This window comes from Neolamprologus brichardi, chromosome 18 (genome assembly GCF_056152115.1).
Source record: "Neolamprologus brichardi isolate AB-2024 chromosome 18, ASM5615211v1, whole genome shotgun sequence".
NCBI lineage: Eukaryota > Metazoa > Chordata > Actinopteri > Cichliformes > Cichlidae > Neolamprologus > Neolamprologus brichardi.
In genome coordinates, this window is record NC_142121.1 from 22,946,025 (window position 1) to 22,966,993 (window position 20,969).

Sequence of the window (20,969 nt, forward strand, 5' to 3'; positions counted from 1 at the left end):
AGAAGTGATTTGCATCACAAAGATGGCATTCGATGTGTTGACATTTTCTCTGTGCTATGAAGTCTGTAGTTATAATTAGAAGCTCGCTAGAAATGTCTTCTGTAACTTGCTGAAGCAGTTTGCACCAACCTTTTTAAGCCTTTAATCATCACAGTGTTTTACTCAACCCCCCATTTATCTAAAGTATTATATATTACAAAGTTTAACCTGGCCTACCATTGTTGTCATTAGGGAGTAAGCCCTCAAATTAGATAATTACTTGACTTGCTTGCTTTCTGCCAGTTTTAAGAAATCATCATCAGGGTTTGAGCATGAAGTATACTATAAATAATCTGACCTGTCATTATTCTGGGTTTGAAGCAAGGGGCAACTTCTGGAGCTTAAGAAAGAAGCCTAGGCAGATGTGGCAAAAACTGTAGTGCCTCTGGGACTAGCTGATGAGTTAGCATTAGATCCTTACATCCACATAAAGTCATTTCTGGCTTGGAAAAAAAATGTCAGAGACTAAAAACACTAATGTTGAAGCTTCAAAACGTGCAGTCCAAAACCACATTTTACACTGTCTTTCATTGCCAGGAGGCAATTAAATGTGGCAGAGAACAAGAATGTGATAATGCTCTCTATTGCGTCAGGGAATGGCGTTTTAGAAACCAAAACAAAGTAGAAAATCAGCTTGATTTAAACAGAAAAATATCCCGGCACGTTCCCAAGATTAAACCCAAAATAGGAAAATCAAGACTGTAAAAGTATAAGCCTCAGAGTGTTTGTGAGAAGAATGAAAGACAAAAAAAGGGTTTAAAAATGAGCAAATCACTCACACTTTTATTTCTTTTACCAGAAAGCAGCAAAGACCAGCAGCTATGGAGCAAAGTCAGCTAGGGTTTATTAATGACTGGGAAGGCAGAACAGAGATACAGCATCCAACAAGGCCAGAGCTTAGATAATGCTACACAGATGGGTCAGGATGGACTTAGCATATTAACATGTTATGTAACACCAAGTGCTGTGATTGTCTTACTGTGCCGCGATTGGCTCTGCTCATGTGGGTGTTATAGCTTTGCAACCGTATCACTCGGAACGGTTTTTCCTACAAGGCAGGGTGTGTTTGTATTTTCTTTAAATATGCAAGACAGTGTGGGAGATGGATGTTTGTGAGTGCTGTGATGTTGCTTTTTTGTTTTTTGTTTTTTTAAATAACTGCATCAGGGGACTAAGCTAACCCCAGGAAAGGGGTCCCATGTGGGGGCTGCAGCATCCCACTTTTTTGCACTGCCTCTCGACTGTGGGTGGTTGTTGCCAAAGATAAGACACCTATAATGCAAAGTAAATACTGCTGCAGACTACAGTCTCCATCTCCCTAGCACACAGACACTTACCATATCCACAAGGATGTACACACACTCAAATTCACTAAGGTTCACCCTATTTGTAACCAAAGTCAACAAAGAAATGCAAATGTTGGCTGGAATAGATGGATGGTTAAGGCACACTGTTGTCGTGTTGAACTTTCTGTTGTCATAATCTTGCAGAAAAAGGGCTGAATTTCTAAGTTCATACATAAAATGGATGTAAACTTGTTTATGCCACTGGCCACAGAAAATGTGGGATTTATGAAAGCAAACTGAAAATGCGCACACCTCTCAACACAAGCCCAAGGACAGCAATGTGCTACCCGTTACACATGTCTCATCTGATACTCTTGTTTACTCCTGTCTATTGCTGTCTAAAAGCTTTACATTAAATCAATCCTAAGCTTAACATTGTGTATGTCTATACTACTAAGAATTTTTGCAATGTTTTAGTCTGTAATTATTGGTGAAGCTGTATTAGATTGTATTGTGAAACAATACAACATTAGTGTTGGGTATGAATTTGTATGATTTTCTCCAAGTGTGACATCCTGCCTAGTTGACTCTTTCTGTTTATCTGCTTGTGCGCTTGAATGTGTGCATGTGCCCATTAACCATATCTGTAAATCCTCACTTGGAGCAGTATATAACCAAACTCCCAAGCACTGTCAGTTCCCTGACATGCCCTAGAGAGGCATTCTCACATATTTTAGCTTAAGGTTCATTGACAGTGTGAGGCTGTTGGCATGCAGCACAAAGCATTTAAAAAAATAAGTGGAATTTTGTGTTGGAATAAGTGACTTTTTTTTGCAAAAGAGTACTGTATTGACGCATCTTGTATTGATGGCTCTGACTTATTTTGAAACGGTGACATTAAGGTCTACATGGAGCAGCGCATTGCAAAGTAATAACACACGAGAATACAAATATTTCACATTATAACAGCTGTTTAAATTTTTGTTGTTTTCAGGTCACTTTCTAGATTTGCTGAACCGCTCTGAATTGAACCTACAAGAGACTTTCACTTCAACTTGGGGCTCTCTATACAACAAGAATTCGGATGTTTTCTCCGAGTTATACACAGAACTGAAGAAGTACTACCGAGGAGCCAACATCAACCTGGAAGAAACGCTTAATGACTTCTGGATCAGGCTCCTGGAGAAGCTCTTTTTCCAGGCAAACGGGCAATATGTCATAGGTACATTTAGTTCATTTGTTGGACGCACATAACAGCTAAAAGCTTATCGCTGGCTCTCTGCTACAGTAAAAAAACAAAAAAATAACTTATTTTATTTGGCTTGGGATTATTTCATGTTCTGTTAACCGTATCGGAAACTGGTAGATGCATGGTTTATTACAGTAATACCATGAACCTGGCACACTGCAGCAGCTAGCAGCTCTAGTTTCTTGAGAATTTGCTTTTAACTGTGATTACCCACATCTTTTGTTCACCTGATGACCGGCTTACTGTCAGACCTGTTGAATCAAGAAATCACTTAAGTACAACATGTCTAACAAAGTGAAGCAGGCTAAAAGATATCAAAAGCAACACATGTAACACATCAGGTCTAAAGAAACTGCTAAAAGGTCTGATGCATGTGTAAGATTTTTTTTGAGTAAAAAATAAAATAAATGATTTATTATTTACTTTTAAATTAGCTTCAGCCTTCAGGGGTTAACCCAAAACCTTGAGAAGTGGTGAGATTTTCTACTTGAAGATTTAGTTTGATGTGTTTGCTGTTTACAGGTGAGGACTACCTGGAGTGTGTGTCTAAGCAGATAGACACACTGCGGCCTTTTGGAGACACACCCCGTCAAATGAAGATGAAAGTCACGCGCACGCTTGTGGCTGCACGTTCGTTTGTTCAGGGCCTGGTGACTGCGGGCGAAGCCGTACGCAGAGTATCCCAGGTAAAACTATTTCTTCTCATCTTGCACGATCCTTTAGACTGAGCAGCAGCTCTGTTTTCCTGCCCTCACCTCTGCAGTTCCAGGCCCAATGCATAATTTAAACAGCGAAATCTAGTTTTGTACATAATAACAGGCATCTTAATAAAAATGTACCAACAGCTCTGGTGGAGCTCAGGATCCATCCAGAGAAGCTGACCTGTCAGCTGTGTGGAAGAACTCGGGGCATCTTCTTTGTCAGAGGCCTGGCTGATATAATGTTAATGAAGTTAAAACCGCTGCCCCTTGTGCAGAAACATGAACATCACGACAGATTTTCAGAAGCATTTATTATTTCTGTGCGGTACAGCGCTGTAGGTATTGATGTAAGGCAAAAAACATGCTGCTGGCAACAAACAAACATCAGCAGCTCTACTAATGTTTCTGCAAAATAACGAGTAGCATTCAGTGACACCCGAACAACATTACTGCGAGATCCAGAAACTGATCGAGCATGTTTCAGATCTGGCTGAGTCACATTCACTGTATAATGACAGAGTTATGTAATTGAAAAAAAAGGGGGCGGGGAGGGGGGGGGGGGGTGTAAATAAACAGAAGAAAAATTAAAAATACTTTTCCACAGGGTTCAGTTTTGATTTTTTTCCCCTCAGATCAAGACACTCTGCGAAGCATGGCCTCGGGCTCAGCTTGCCCCTGCAACTACAGTTAATTCCCTCTCCACGCTGAAAAATGTCTCCCTAGGCTGTGAGGCAGGTTAATTTCCCCCAAGAGAAATGATCTCCTCTTTGTAAAAGGCAAGAGTAAGGTTAAGATGAGAGCGAGACTGAGAAATAATTTCAGGGAGGTGGCCGGTATTGATGCCCCTGTGAAAAATATCTGCTGTCAGACCGTGGGCAAGCAGAGTGGAGAGAGATGAGGTTCAGTGAAAAATGCTTTGAGGAAACAGATGCTGTAAAAAAAGTATGAATATTACAGGTATTTCCTTGATAAGTTTGTGCTGTGAATGACCACGAAAGGGTAAAGGGCGAGAACTACTGTGCGACACATCTGGATGCAAAGGAAACAAATATATGTGATGCTCTTTCCTGTCACTTTAATGTATGCGATCAGTTTGTGGGCGGTGTCAGACGTACAAAGACCCGGGGTTCTTGAACTAACTTACCACATGCAGAAAAATAATTTGACCTTTTTGCAAGTAAGCGGAGGAGTAAACAACAGAATACATGTGGGGAATGTTGCAATTGCTATTTTAATGAGCATCTTTTTTAGACAAACATATTCATATACAGACTGAACCCCAACGCTGAAAGGTACTAAAAATGTGCCCACACATTTCTCCCTGAGTTACTACGCCTTTTTTAAGGCATGATCCTCGACCACTTTGCCAGTGCTGAAGAGCAGTGAGTGATGAGTTCACTGAACGAGGGTGGCTGGGGGAAAACGAGTAAATAATTAGCGCAGCTTTTAACAAAATTACAGAATGTCATTTCAGCGCTAATGCCAGGGTATTGGAGCTGCTGCGTTCTGAATGAGGTCATGGAGTGCCTTCTGTCCTATTTAGAGTAGAGCACTCTGTAGTGCAAGAATAGTCACGATGGGCACACTTGGTCAGTCTAGTTTTAAAAGAGAATTTTCGGCGTGTTTCAAAAAACCGCAAGGTCAAGTTTCTCCAAGTCAAGGCCTCTCTGATAGGATTCGACTGGACGAGGTGCAGACATCAGCCAACTGTTCAACTTCACATATATAATTTGTGCGTTTGTCTGTGTCGCTGTCCTCCCAGCACACAATCACAGTGGTGCTGTACTTATGCAGATTGGAACAGCACTGCGCTTGATAGGAACAAATTAAACAGTGAGAAAAATGTGTGTGTGTGTGTGTGTAGGGGGAGGGAGGGGGGGGGGGCAGATATAGGAAAGCTTTGACAAAATCCAGCTTCCTCTCGTATCCTTATCTTACTACTCTCTCATTTTGTGTGTGTGTGTGTTGTCTTTAAATTCTGCAGCTCTTCTCCTTGTAAGTTGTGAATAGTAGTTTCTGTTTGTTTCCCACAGCCACACCCTGCTGTGGTCTCTGTATGTGGCTGTATCTTGTATATAAATTAATCTTAGCTTTCCCCTCCATTCCAATGAAATTCTATTAGCAGTAGATTAATGCATGTGCATTAATGAGACAGCCTCTCTTTTTAGAAAAAAAAAAGTGCACTGTAACTTGCAAAGAGGTCAGTAACTGAAGGTGTTTACTGTATGCTGCTGGAGGAGGTATTAAGGCAGGATAAGACAAAATTCCCTCTGTGTATGTGTGTGCCTCCAATCCTTGTAGTCCTCCACAGAAGTTTGTTTTCATAAGAAAGATGAAATGAATTCCCAATAAGCCTTAGCTGTGGTGGCAGGTGATGAAAGAGTATCCTTAAAGGATGCTGTGAATAGAGTAAAGCAGAGAGAGAGAGTGTGTTAATTTTAGAGATGTTTTTATAAGACAGAAAAAAAAGGTGTCAGCAGGAAGGTCTGTCTGGCTTTCTGGTTGAGTATTAATTCCTCCCTTGCTTCGCTTTGGGCTGCACCAGTTGTTACGTGTGTCCTTAACTTTTTTTTTTCCAGACTGTTTTATTCCCTCGGGTAAGGGGAGAGTAGGAAGTAGGCCACGCGAATTGCTCACTCTGGAGGCAAGGAGTCGGGATCAGCTTGTTCTGTAACACAAGGGAGGAGAGGCTGTCCACATATCCTTACTAATTACAGAGGAGAGACAAACAGAAAGAAAGACGGTGTGTCTTCATGGACATTTGCTGTGGGCAATGTACAAACAGGTATGGGAAGCATGCAGTGAGGGTGAAGCGAGGACGACTTAGAGTAGGAAAGAGACATTGAGGATCCGCATGTGCGAAAAATATCAAGGAATATATGTTGAACTTTATCAAACCGAGATGGGTTTCTGCACTCCAGTAGGAATAAGATATGGGTTGTATTACTACTTATAATTTAGAGCCAGGTGTGCCACCGTTTCCAGGCTGCCAGCCTTAGGAAGTTGTCAACATTAGCCTCTAACAAGCAACACAGCAGAACTGCACATTTCACGTCTCTTGTGCAGTGCCAGTGATTCCCAGTAGGAAACACTCGATTAATCTCTTTTCAGGAGTATTTCATTAACATCTCCCAGTTTTTATTTTTTTGTTGTTTTTTAAATTCCCTCCAGTTAATCTAATAGTGTTTTAACATCTGTATCTCTCATTTTCAGTTATTCTCCCCAGTCCTCGCTGCACGCTCCGTTCTTCTCTTTCACCAAAAAAAGCAATTTTCTGACTCATCCTTGGTTAACAAGAACTAGAGTACGGATGGGAGGAAGGGAATAAAGGAGGGCAGGGACGAGGATCTGACTCATGTCTCAAATGACTTGAGATTAGGCCTGGGAACACGGTTATTCTTTTTCTGTGTCACTTCTTTGCTGTCCCTGTGTAACTGAGACCAATTACCAAATTCTACTGATCCCTTTTTACACACAAGTGTTAACTAATTTACAGTGCTTGAATGTTTTATTTTTAATGTGGTTTAAGATTTTATGTAGAGTTGATAAAGTGTCAAAATAAAGCTTTGCAAGTCATCTTTGATTAAATTTCAATGATCTTTCTTGATATTATCATTAAAGTAGCTACTGACTACTTATAGTACTAAAATACACACCCATAAATGTTGCTCAGAAGCTGTTTTTAGGAAACAGTGCTGTGGACTTCAGAAATCAGTGCTAGCATGAATGAGAACAGTTTCATTTCCCCTGATATCAACAAGCATCTGTAGAAAAATATCTGAATTATTTTCACACCTGAACCCTATTGTTGTCCTATTTTCACTGTATATTTGTTAAAAGCTGGTTTTAACTATGACTTTGCTGTTGGAACTGCAGTTTCCCGGAAAAGCATTAGGCTGGCCCAGATGTCAGCTTAGAGAAGCTTTGTATGCGTAGCTGGACTCGTTCCGTTGCTCTCTTTCTCTCTCTCTCTCTCTCTCTTTCTCACACACAGACACACACCCAACACTTCCTTAGGTTTTGTATGCATAGCTGTACTCTCTTGTGAACAGAGCTTACTGGTATTAACCCAGTTTCACTTTTCACGCACGAAGGCCTTTTCCTGGGGGAACAGCCTTGTGGGATAGAGGGAAGAGTGCAAGAGACAGGAAGGATAGAGTGAGAGACTGAAAATACTTGTATGAATGTCAGGGCCTTTTCATCGCATTCGAAACAAAAAGCAAATTCTTGCTAAGTAGTTTCCAAGGAAACTGTGATGAAAGAGATCCTGGTGCAAACTAAAAAAAAAAAGGTCATCATGGGAGGTGACCTCCTACTGTTGCCACTGTCATTGTGTAGCTAAAACAAAATGTACATTTTCACATCTTATTAAAACAGATCATTTTCCATATTCATGTCTTCTGTACAAAAGCAGTTTAACAGTTTAAATAGTCAAACGTGCAAAGTTTTGTCTCTCATGTAAGCTTAACCAAACAGTATTTGACTTGATTTTTTTTTTTTTATCAAAGTGGTGCATGTTTATTTATATCTCTGTCTTACCCAGGTGCCAATGAGCCAGGAGTGCATGCGAGCCATAATGAAGATGACTTACTGTCCCCACTGCCGTGGCATGCCGTCTGCTAGACCTTGCCTGAACTACTGCACCAACGTCATGAAGGGCTGTCTCGCCAACCAGGCTGACCTCGACACAGAGTGGAGGCACCTAGCAGGTGGGGCGCACACACACTCCCTCATATGAATCCAGTTTAACCATATGCTCAGCTCAAACGTTCAACCCACACCTGATTCTAATAAAGGGGAGTCACGCTATCAACACACTGAGGCCCTACATATGAAACACTTCGCACTTTCTTCACACTAACTGTGCCTCATGGCTCTTTAGATACAATGATCCAGGTGGCTGACCGTTTAGATGACCCTGCTGGTGTGGAAAGTGTGATCCTCTCCCTTCCCAGTTACATATCAGAAGCTATGAATACCATGATGGAGAATATAGCCAGCATCAACAACAAGGTCAGAACACACACTGGTACACGCATACAGGTCGAAACGATGTGATCAGCGTTTACTGTGCACCTCAAAAAGACATCAAACGATACTGTGAGCTCTTAAAACCATCATCGACAACTGAAATGAACACTTAAGCTAACTTTCAGGGGGTCCTACTTATTTCTAGTTTCTGCTAACAATGTAATTACTAATTTGGAAAACTTTTGGAAACATAGATGTGAATTGAAGCATTGTTTGCTTTTTTTATATGGGTGAAAGTCAGTGAAGAAACACTGGTAGCTGACGTTTGGCTTTTTAAAGATCCTTAGCATTCGGTAATGCCGTAAAAATAGTAGTTAGCAATCAAAAGAATCTGAAATCTCTTAAAAAAACACAAACTAATAGACATTGGTTCACTCCAAAAGAACATTTGGACTTGAGTTCACATGCTGGGTCACTATGTGACTTCATTGCCCTGCTTTGTATATGCAGTTAACACATTTCCTCCCACTACATTAATGCTGTTATCATGCTCCACATATTTGATTTCAAATGAAGGGAAGTGAGTCATGACAGAGCCTTCAGGCCAAGCAATTACTTAACTTTTTAATGGTGCTTGGGTAACAGTTTTATATGAGCCTTAAAAACAACTGGCAGCACTGAAAAACTGACTGATTAGTTTGGTAAAGGTGGGAAACGGCGTGGATGTTGAGAGGAAAGACAAAGCTTCCTCTGTGCTGGTTAGCTGTTTAAGAGGCTGGCTCCCTTGAGGTTAGCAGTGGACTGGCGGTCTGCCGCTGACCTGGTCCTGTATGTAATCACACACAGCTTCAGCCTCTGATCTTCATGTAATATGGTGCGCAGAGTTATAGTGTTGGATGGATTATTTCCTATCATACATAATAGACTAATGTCAAAAGCCATATGTTGTGTTACAAGCTTTCCTGACGAATTATGCCAAATGCAGATATTACACTGCGTAGCCTATATGGAAATATATGCCACCGCTCTGTAACTGAGTCAAAGCCAAACTGTTAAGCTGCTTACTCAAACCCCAAAACAAGGAGTTTATCAATTAATTTTTGATGTTGTCTGAGTCATAATAAAATTAATAGCAGCTCAAGATAGGATTTTCTTTTTAATAGTTACAGTGTGTGTGAAGGTTCAAAGTCTTGAGGCTCCTCTAAGCAGGCCAGACTGGATGACAGATTGACTGCAGTTTTTACTGTATTCCCTGAGCAGCATTTATAAAATCCAAAGCCCCCAGGGACAAGTAATACTTTCCGAGTTGTGAATCATTCTGCTAAAGTGATGCTGTCATTGACTCACGAGGTTATGCACATAAACAAAACAAAACAAGTTATTATTCTTGGTTTATTTTTACTATTTTTATTTTTTTTTATATTAGATATAGTAAATACATACCCCTCTCTCCCCCCCCCCCCCCCACCACACACACACACACACAAACACACACACAAGAATAGAAACCCGCTTTTTGTTAGGACTGTTTCAGCCATTTATTAACGGCTCCTATGCCATTTATCTTCTCATTCAACATTTCGATTTGCCTTTTCCTCCCCAGCTTTTCCAGACATGTGGCAAACCCAAGGAAGCAGGAACCACCAGCACAGATGATGAAATTATGAAGCGAGGGGCGTTTACAGTGGAGGACAGGTTGGAAGCCAGCTCTGACAAAATCGAAAAATTGGTTAGTATGTACCCAACTGAATTGGCACCTTGTTATTGCTCTCTGATGGCATAATCTGTCCCATTCATAGCGATGTTTTATAAAGGAAGAGTCATTGGTCATCAAGGCCAGTTGAACCACTTTTGCTGTTCAATTTCACCTACGCACAGATAACTATGAAGTGATTAGACGGGAATGAACGCTTGGATCGATAAATGCGTCAGATGACTGAACACTGCAGTTGGTTATTGAGGGACCCAGAGTGTTTCTTATTGTTGGTGTGTGACAGCATACTGGGACTTTGGGGGGAAAAAAGTATAAATGCTCATGAATGTGCTCTCAACAACTTTGCCTCAGGTGTCTGATGTAAGAATAATACTGGGGGACAATAGGCCATACTGGACTTCTCTCCCAAATCTCATCTGCAGTGACAGAGTGGCCACTGGATTAGGGTCCGAAGACAAGTGTTGGAATGGCAACAACCGTGCCAGGTAGGGAATATGAACCCATGAAGAAATTATTACTTCAACACAGAATTCCAATGTTGTGAAAAAGTTTTCCTTATTCCTTCCTGATTTCTTGTTGTTGTTGTTTTGCATATTTTTACACTTACATGTTTCAGATCATCAAACACATTTTAATACTGAATAAAATTAAAAATGCTATCCAAAACTACTATTACCACATTCCCTGGAAAACTGAGTTCAATTTCACTAACCACTGTCAAACCTGCTGAATCAAGAAATTACTTATACAGAATCTGTCTGACAAAGTGAAGCAGGCTTAAAGGTCTAAAAAATGATTCATCCAGAAGGTCACAGAAGAACAGCATCTAAAGACCTGCAGACCTCACTTGCCTCAGTTAAGGTCAGAGTTCATGATTCAGCAATAAAAAAGAGACTGGGCGGAAATGGCAGCCATGGGAGATTTCCAAGGAGAAAACCACTGTTAACCAAAAAGAACAGAAGTGCTTGTCTCACATTTACCAAAAAAGATCTTGATTTGCTGCTTCAGGACCTGAATGACGTGCCATAACTGATGAAACCATGAATTCTGCTCTCTACCAGAAAGTCCTGATGGAGAATGTTTGGCCATCAGTTCATACCCTGAAACTCAAACAGAATCTGATTATGATGCTTTGGCATGACCTTAAACAGGCCATTCATTCTCAAAAACCCTCCAATGTGGCCCAATTGAGATCATTTTGCAAAGGAGAGGAGGCCAAAATTTCCCCAAAGCTTCTTTCCCTTTTTTGAACAAAATCATCAGTTAAAAACTGCATTTTTATTTTCTTGGGATATCTCTGTCTAATATTGAAAATTGTTTGATAATCTGAAACATGTAAGTGTGACAAAGATCCAAAAACACTAAGAAATCAGGGAGGGGGTGAATACTTTTTCATGGTGCTATATGCACAGTGTTGTTGTATGCCAGTCGCTCTGTGGTCCTGTTGCATTAGCTTAAAGTATGGCTTTCTTCTTGTTTTGAAACATTTTGTCACAAGAGCTAATTGCATTACACTCATCTTGAGTCTGCTAGGCTAATGATGACATCTTTAAGGAAAGCGACTCTCCAGAATCCTGGAAAATCCAGAAAATGAATTGCTTGATTGTGCACACTTCCACCTGGTGCTGAGCACGCTGGCTGTTAACTGTTCACAGGTACCTTCCTGAGTTAATGAATGACGGCTTAGCCAGTCAGATCAACAACCCTGAAGTGGAAATTGACATCACCAAACCAGACATGACAATACGCCAACAAATAATGCAGCTGAAGATCATGACTCACCGCCTGAAGAATGCTCTAAATGGCCAGGATGTGGAATTTCAGGACACCAGTGAGTAATTTTTATCATCTCAGCCCACAAGAAACCTCAAATCAGATGACCTACCCATGATTACATTATTGTAACTTCTCTCAAATTAAAGAATGAAAAATAAAGAAATAGACACACCTCACCTGCAACTCACCCTGTCTGTTCTGCCTTCTACTCCTACTATGCTTCCTGTGTAGATGAACTCTTTTATGCTACTCACTTGGTTTAGACTGAAAATACCCATGATTGCATAAAATATCCTGTTACAACTTACATTTCCTGTACATGAGCTGCAGGTGTCTAGTTTCCCCTACAACAACTACACTATGCTGAAAGCTTTTTTAGGGCATTTTTGTCCATTGACGATTAATCAAAAACATGTTTTCCAACTAAACCTGTGAAAATCAGGAATACCTTTTTTGAATATGTGGTTTCATTTTTCATACCACGTAATTTAAGTAACTCATGACAATGTTGACTCATAGCCGTATTCTCTTTGCCCCTGAACAGTCAATGCCAAATTTTTACTGGCAGTTAAACAAACACTTTATGTGCACTGTATGGTTAATAGGGTTAGTGACAGCTTTATTCCTGTTGGAAGAGTGAGCTCATGTCCGTACCCTGTGTCTATAGGTGATGACGCCAGCGGCTCAGGAAGCGGGTGCGCGGATGACATGTGTTCCCGGGGTACACGCCTTGTTCTCCCCATCACTGACCGACCTGTGGCCATTCCTTACCCTCCAGAAAACGAGAGGGTGAAAGGCTCAGCCATGCAGAACCTTCCCTCCATCAGCATTTACCTGCTTACACTGCTCATTTTGCTGCTCCGGCGATAATCGACGAGGTGGAATCTGCCAACTGGGACTGAGTCTGGGGCACCGGGGGTTGGGGAGAGTTTAAGAGGGGAGGGAGGAGAAGTTGGGGGTTAGTTAGCTTGCCAAAACTAAAGAAATCTAAAGAAACAACAACAATAAATCACATGGATGGACTTCCTTTTGGTGTTGGATTGGAGCAAAATGGAAATATGAGTACTCATAAACGTTTTTGTTTTCTTTGTTCTGCTCTCATCTTTTATTCTTCCTATATTATGACACCTTTAGAGCTGGTCTTTTTTTTTTTTTTTTTGCATCTTCTAATGTTTTGTTTTTTGGTGTTTGGTTTTCTCTGAGGTTATATCTGCTCCTAAAGCGTGTGCGAGACTATATTGCTAACAGTATGTTGGTGTTGACACCACAGGGAGAGGGAGAGTCGAGCTTTTTGCAGTGGCACCCAGATACTACGTGTCTGTATTCCACTTGTGACTGTGGGAATTGTTTATTTATGATTATATTTGCCCCAAAATGATTTAATTACATTTAGATATTTATAGAAAAAAGAAAAAAATATCTGCTGACTTTAAAAGGAGAATTATCTGGACAGCATGACCCATCAAACCTCTTAATGCATTAAGCCTCACAGTATCATTACTTGTATGAACTCGCTCACACAGTGAGGTTGAGAGCACTTAGCGTCAGCACTTTTGCCATTTCATCATGTAATCTGTAATAATAGCCGTGATCACAGTCACACTGGCACGATCGCCCGGTGTAGGAGTAACACGGTCTGTCCTCTACTCCATCCATCCACTTATTCCTACACTCCCCATCCCACCCTCCTCCCCCGGCCCCACCGAGATTGTCTCCCTCCCTCCCTCTCCCCAGAACCTGCTGGCAGTGTAGCATCAACTCAACATTCTGGTCTAAGCAAAGCACGTGCTCGGCTGGGACAGGTCTCAGATGGAAGCAGCTTTTCGCTATAGAGTGTGCTACGTGGAAAGGAGGTGTCGCGTTAAGATGACCCCTGTGACAAAGGATTGAATGAAATGATCTTGGAGTCTTGTAGCACAGCAGACATGCACACAGAAGCAGAGGCTCCGCTGTCCTGCTGCACTTCTTTTAGTATTCCTTTTACATTCACAGGAGAGCAAAAATATAATATGCATAAAATTTTGTGGGTTCCCCGCAATGGCCCAGTGTTCCTGTGATTAGCATCATAATTTCAGTATCATAGATTTTTTTTTTCATAAGTGATTGCCGCAGCGATCCATATAACAGTAAAAGCCACACCGTGCACGTCTATATTTTTCATTGCTTCTTTGCCATTTTGTAGAAGGGGGAAATAAAAAATAAAAAAACATGCTTTTAGTTCCCAAAATTTGACAAAAGCAAGATCGTTGTGTGCTCGTACCGCTTATTTTTTCATCATCTGTCAGTATCCATGTCCGCCTTTCATTATCTGAAACATTTCTATATCGGTGCCTATTTTATGCCAACCCTAACCTCGTCTGCCCTTTTCCCCACTCATCAGTTATAATGACCTTTAAAGCGTTCCTCGTGCTTCTGCGTTGTAGCAAGGCAATATGACAATGACACAGTGCTTCATTATGTGTCAACCTTACTGGGAATGTTATGGGAACACAGTTTAAGGCTTTTTTCCCCCCCTGATTTGATGCTTGCTAGGGAGAAAGCATGTACCACAATTTAGTTCAAAGAAATGCCAGCGCTCTCATTCAGGAGTGCTGCGTGCAGGATGATGGGACGATGCCCGCGTATGTGTTTCGTTTGCGTGTGAATGCGTGTACTTGTCTTTGATGGAAAGCGCAGAAGAGGGATGGACGATAGTGCCTCTTTGAATCGACAGTAGTTCGGATGACACAGAAATGAGATTAACTCAAATGTACTGCACTAACACGGTGTGACAGAGCGCTATTAAACTGACAGTAACAGGAGCTTAATACAACTCGTTTTTTAAGAAATTGCATTTTCAAAACTTTCACTGTAATAAATGATCATATGTATTGATGGAATCTCATTTCATGGAACAGCGAGACAGGATGCAGAGGAGTCAAGTGGACATGATTTTTAAAGTACGTCATTACTTCACCTGTGCATTGGGACAATCCTCTATATAATTCATGTTGTGAAAAATCATTTACAGTACATGCACTCCCTGCTGATAATACTCCAAATGCTTTAGGATAGCGTGGGGTGCTGTCAGAGTTTTAGAAGTACATCTGATATATACTTGGTTAGTTACTGCTCTGAAAAGGGGTTGTTGTTGTTGTTGCCCTATGTGTGACATGACAGGTTATTTTAATGGTAACTTCTTTTTTGATATGCTTTATTAATGAACGATTTGTTGCTGTGTGAATATGTGTGTGCGTGTGTGTCCGTCTGTGTTTCTGTTAGTCCCTGGTTAAGAAATCTGCCTGTGACTGCCTTTGATACTTTGAGATCAGTTTTAAGATTTAAACAGAGAGATGCTATGATGCAAGAGGTTGGTGGTGAGGAGAAAAACAACAACTTCAAAAGTACCGTTTAGCAAGCACGCCACATAGGTCCTCTTTTTAAGACTCTCTAGAAAAGATCTGAATATGAATGTGAAGGTGCGCATGCAGCCCTGTAATAATAAAAGGAAGTACTTCAACTGTGATGGTGACATTCCAGTTCAAAGACGATTTACAACTTTAGGCTCACATCTCCAGTTTCAATGACAGCCTCACAATGTCATTAGCTGAAATTTGCACAACCCCTCCCCATGCCCACTCCTTCTTGACCTTTTGATCTCATTAATTTGTTGTTCAAAGCCCCACGCTCCCCTCCCCTTTTATAAAAACCTGCACTTTTATGAGGCCAATAAATGGCATTGTCTGCACAAAGACATCACAAGATGGTTGATCAATATGTGAGTCGACACCTTCCAGAAACAACTATCGATTGGAGGGGTGTGTGTACGTAGATATGGCCCGGCAAGATGTCTCCTGTCTGAGTATGGTGAAACAGTGTAAACATTAAGCCCCCGAGTGTGAGAGGAAGGAGAACAGATTGTCAAGGGCACTGATCTCAAATCAGCGCGTATGCCTCAATCCTGCCTTCGTTCATCACTGTAGGTGGCAATAATGCAAAGCTGATTATCCAGCCGTTAAAAAAAAAAAAGAGAAGAAAAACGAAACAGATTTACTCCACACTGAGCTGAGATTTGGAGGCACATCTGAAGGGTGCCAGTTTATGAGGACAAAAATACTTTTATTTTTCCTGTTTTGATTTACTTTCGTTTCATTGTTATCGACAGAGAGTTTGTTCTTGTGGTGAACGTGGAAGCCAGAAAGAGGTTGAAAAATATCTAAAATGTCTCATTTGCTGTTGTACCTGAAATCTTGTGTCAATTATATACATTGTAAGATTTTCAACAGTCTTGTGTCCTGTTTTTCTTTAATGGTTGGTGTGTTCCATCACAGTCATCGCTCAGCTTGAGCTAGGAAAAAAGTGCTCGGTCTCCCAGTTGATCGAACCATCTACCTAAGTTGTCTTGTCAGAGTGCAGCGGGGCACACTGACACCTGAAAAGAGCCAATGGGCTCTGGTGATGATGTCAGAGGTGACAGCTGCTGTCTAGTGTTGCCACACAGGAAGAACTGTTCTGAGCACACTGAGTGCTTTGTCTTGTTTCTGTGTGTAGACGATAAACAACCAGCTCCCTCAGGATGATTTTAACACATACTTGAGGGTTATCCTATGAGAGTCTGTAAAGCTACCCTTTTTATATAGACCAAAGTGCTTATAATAATATACGTACAGACGTTAACAGCTTAGTGCAGTTGTGCGGTGTCTCCATGTCTTAAGCTCATTAAGTTACAAATTATATACATGTGAAACTGGAGAAACAGAAGAACTTGCCATCAGGTAGGAGCTGCAATATTTAAGTATTTCTAAAGTGCTATCCAGTATACACTCCCAAATATGTTGGGAATCATTTCACAAAAAATATTAGTACCCTTTGCAGTTTCTTTTCAGTAGACAGAAACATTTATATTGTGATTCAAACACAATCAGTATCTGACAATAATTCACTCTACTTACAGCGCACAGAAATGTCCAACTATACTTGCACTGTTCTCACTCTTCTGGCTTTCCACTTGCCCTTCCCTGTACTTTTATGATTGTGTGCATCACCCTACATGCTCTCGATATTTTAAATATCAGCTTAATGGGACAAGTCAACAACTCAATACACGTACCTTTGCCTTCATGAAGCCACAGATGTATGGGCTCATGTGAGAAAAGCTCAAGTGTTTATATTGTCCTCAAAAACCAAGTACACCCTAACTGCTAAGTACACTAACAGCATAAGTATCAGCCAGATGCTGCTAAACAAATGCACTTGTTTTATTGATCATCGGCGAGTGTGAGCACCTCTATAAAAGCTGAAGTCTTGGCAGTTTGCTGGTCTGGAGCATTCAGATGTGTGTTAACACAATTTCAAGCAGGAAAGAAGTAATTGTTGCTGCCCATCGATCTGGGAAGGCTTATAAGGTCATTTCCAAACAATTTAAAATCCACCATTCAACAGTGGGAACGATTGTTTACAAGGGAAAAACATTCAAGACAGTTGCCAGTCTTCCCAGGAGTGGACGTCAGCAAACTCACCCAAAGGTCAGTCCGTGTAATGCTCAGAGAAACTGCAAAAAACCAGAGAACTACATCTAAAGGTCTACAGGCATCAGTGTGCATGTTAAATGTTAAAGTCCACGACAGTACAATTAGAAAAAGACTAAATAAGTACAGCTTGTTTGGAGAGGTTCCAAGGAGAAAGCCTCTACTATTTAAAAAAAAAACAGCATGGCATTGCCCAGCGACAAGTTTGGAGAAAGCCAAACACAGCACAAACTAGCACCTCATACCAGCTGTCAAGAACAGTGGTGGAGGGGTGATGATTTGGGCTTGTTTTGCAGCCACAAGACCTGGGCCACCTTGCAGGCGTTGAGTCGACAATGAATTCCTCTGTATACCAAAGTGTTCTGCAGTCAAATGTGAAGCCAACTAAATCCCTGCACAATAATGTGATAGATAGAAGTCATTAAATAATTACTAAAATGAAATTAAATACTTCAAGTTATTGTTGCTAAATGTGTTTCTACAAGCTACAAGCTACTGAATCATGGGATGAACTTAGTTTTCCACAGGAATCTCTGCAGTCCTGTGGAAAACTCTTTCCCTATGACTGTACTGGTATGTAAAAAAAAAAAAAAAAAAATGCATGTAACTCCCTGAGGAGCCGTGAAAGAAATGCATCTCATGTAGAAGTTACAGCAAATTGGATCTCTATATTATTTTCCCAGCAGCAAGTGCAGTGGGTACAATGCCAAACACATCAAATATGTTCATGTCACAATCTAAAACACGAATGTTTAAAATAACATCATTTGGGAGTTGTTATGTCATTTTCTTAAGTGATTAATCATAATTATTTGAGCTTTTTTACAAAACAAACACACAAACAAACACATATTTATATGTATGTTTTCATGCCAACAAGTCATAAAATCATTGGAGAGAAACTTTTGTAACTTATAAACCTCGTTATCCAGTCTGGAAGTTTGTCCAAAGACACAGGCAGTTTTCTATTTGTTTTTTGGGTTTGTTTTTCCTACATGACCTAAAATGCAATGTCTGGCAAATGTTTTATGGCTTGTTAGTCAGATTTACTCATCTTTTTTCTCGGTTTGATCTCTTTTATGATTTAACTAAAGACGTCCGCTGTCCTACTTTTCCAGTGCGTCTCATACTTGGCTCTCTGAGTTATGTTATTTTTAAATCAGTACTTGTATTTAAGATCAAGGGCTTCCCCTCATCGCCTCTGTCAGACGACTTTATATGAGCTGAGAGAAACTAAATAAAGCTCACAAACACATCAGGCTCAGATTTTACAGTACAGAAGTATATGCTGCCGCCAAGTGGAAGAAAGCGTTTATTACATTTTTTTCTTAATTCTTTAAACGGGGTGGAGAGATCCACCGTTCAACAGTGGGAACACTGTTGCACTGTTACACTTTAAATTGTAAGTTATCACCAGAATAAGCGGAACTCTTTAAAAATCTTCCTCTGCAGTTTTATATTATGAGGAATGAGCTGTAGAGATGAAAAAAGCCGTTTCAGCTTTAAGTGAATGACAACCACGTTAGGTCACACTGTATACTCCTTATAGTATGACTCAGTATGAGTCATCCAGCCGAATTTGAGAGCAGCTTCTCCTTAGTTTCAAAATCTGTTCCATCATTCTACCTATTGGCAGCCTGATATCTTTATTTTTCATAACTCAAAATAATGTATCCCCATTTTTAATATCCATCAACTGTTATTCCCCCAAAGACTCTTGTGATATGTTATTGTTTGTAACACTTATGAGTCATTTTTGGACTATCATCGTCATCCATCCATCCAACAGACATAATGTGTTTGGATAAAACCGATTTGTTTAAAAAAAAAAAAAGGAAACAGTGTTTTATTTCTTTGTATCTAAAGCATGAGATATATCCGCATTTTGTCATCTGCTTGAATGGCCTATGTGACTGATCCTGAAATAAATAGCTGGTTATGTGGAACATCTGTGGCACAATCAGAACTGAGCAATTCAGCTAATAGATTACTACATTTTTATGTGTGGAATCCTGTTTCTAACGTAGGTTACATAAGACTGGAGGGGTTTTTGTTGTTGTTGTTTCTCTGTTTGCTTTTTGAGATCATGTAATCGCAGAAGGTGAAAGTCCCATTCAATAGTTTTCAAGGCTTTCTGAAGGTCTTTCACAAAGTTCCCTCTTTAGATGTTCTCTTGCTTCTTTTGAGTCATTTTCAGTTCACTCTTTGTACCTGACCATTTTCAGAGCAATATTCTTTTGTTTGTTAATCCTAATCCCAATCCAAAGAACATACTTTAAAGCCTGATTTAAAAATTTAAAAACTAAATAAATTTCCATGTCTTCATTTAAATCTATGACCCAGTATTTTGGGGAATCTTGTCCAAATTGTTGAAATTAAGAACACAGAAAAACACCATCAGATTTTAATAGACCATGTAAAACCATCTAGTAAGCCTATGACTGGCAACAGCTTTATTTTTTCAGAATGACAGTTATGTTAAGCACGCTTCCAGTTGAGCAAAACCATACCTAGGTAGAAAAACACTCAACAGGACATTATCAGTCATAGATTGACCTCCTTAGAGCCCAATATTCAACATTATTGAAGCAGTGTGGGATCATCTTGAAAGAGAATGGGGGGAAAGGCATCCAGAGCTTTGAATGTCCTTCAGTAACCTGGAGAACTATTCCTGAAGACTACTGAAAGCAATGACAAGAAAGCTTGCCTAAAAGAGACTGTTTTGAGAGATAGAACCTTCAAGATTTTCAAGATCATTAGAATTGTTGAACCCTTTTACTTTAGATACTGTATTTCCATACGTTTCGATAACACTCTACACCCAATTCCCATTTCCTTGCAAAATATACAGAAATGAGGGGTGACTTGACTTTTGCACAGTATAGTACTCTTTCAGAATGGATTGTGTTAATGTTTCTCACCAGTAAGGGGCAGTGTTGCCTTATCACATTCAAGTGTTAGCCTGGTTTATTGGTTACTTTTCACAAGGCTTCTGTTCTTAATTACAGTCCTCTGAAGGCATTTACTGGAAATCCAAGGCTACAGCTATTTCAACAAATCTTGACAGTGCAGCATTGCATGCACGTGTGTGCGCGCACGCACACACACACACACACACACACACACACACACACACACACACACACACATTTTCTAGAAAGGCATAAAAAATGAAATGATACATTTTCATAACAAATACTCATATTCAAATACAAACCCACATGCAGAGATCAGTAATACTGGTTTTAATTACGATAAAAATCAAGGCATGCAATGAAATGTAACTGATACTATCAAAATAGCTAAGGGTACTCCAGTGCCGCTCAAGGGGTAAAAGTAAGATACAATACAACAACGGTTTGTATACAGCCAAATGAATACATGCCTAATCTTAATGTGCATTCCTTCTCTTTCTCTCTCTCCCCTACACACACACACACACACACACACACAGGAGTGCACTGAAGTGTCTCAGTAAACAAGCTGTCACACTGATTCTGCTGCTGAGGAAGAAAAATGGAGGAAAGATTGTTAGCAGCACATTAGATTCAGTGCAGATCTTTAGGTTTAAAACAAAAAGCAAAAAAAACCCAACACGTTTTATGGTAAAATATGATACCTGTGTTGCTTTTACAGAACAAAGTAGACAAAATACAACATCAGCCCCTTGGTTGTTTTGTTGGGCTAAAGATAAAATACAGATAATTTGCAAAGGACAAAAATATA

The 20,969-nt window shown here is 40.2% G+C and overlaps 1 protein-coding gene across 2 annotated transcripts in view; it reads left to right on the top strand.

Annotated features, from left to right (window-relative positions):
- The window catches only part of gpc1b (glypican 1b), a 61,589-nt gene extending 45,591 nt beyond the window's left edge, over positions 1-15,998 (top strand). For both annotated transcript variants that reach the window (XM_006786545.3, XM_006786546.3), the window contains exons 5-12: positions 2,320-2,547; positions 3,097-3,260; positions 7,819-7,984; positions 8,158-8,288; positions 9,850-9,975; positions 10,312-10,445; positions 11,616-11,791; positions 12,404-15,998. In XM_006786545.3, the coding sequence (XP_006786608.1) occupies positions 2,320-2,547; positions 3,097-3,260; positions 7,819-7,984; positions 8,158-8,288; positions 9,850-9,975; positions 10,312-10,445; positions 11,616-11,791; positions 12,404-12,606 (1,328 nt within the window). In that variant the 3' untranslated portion in view covers positions 12,607-15,998. The remainder of the gene's footprint in view (positions 1-2,319; positions 2,548-3,096; positions 3,261-7,818; positions 7,985-8,157; positions 8,289-9,849; positions 9,976-10,311; positions 10,446-11,615; positions 11,792-12,403) is intronic.
- The last annotated feature ends 4,971 nt before the right edge of the window (positions 15,999-20,969 follow it).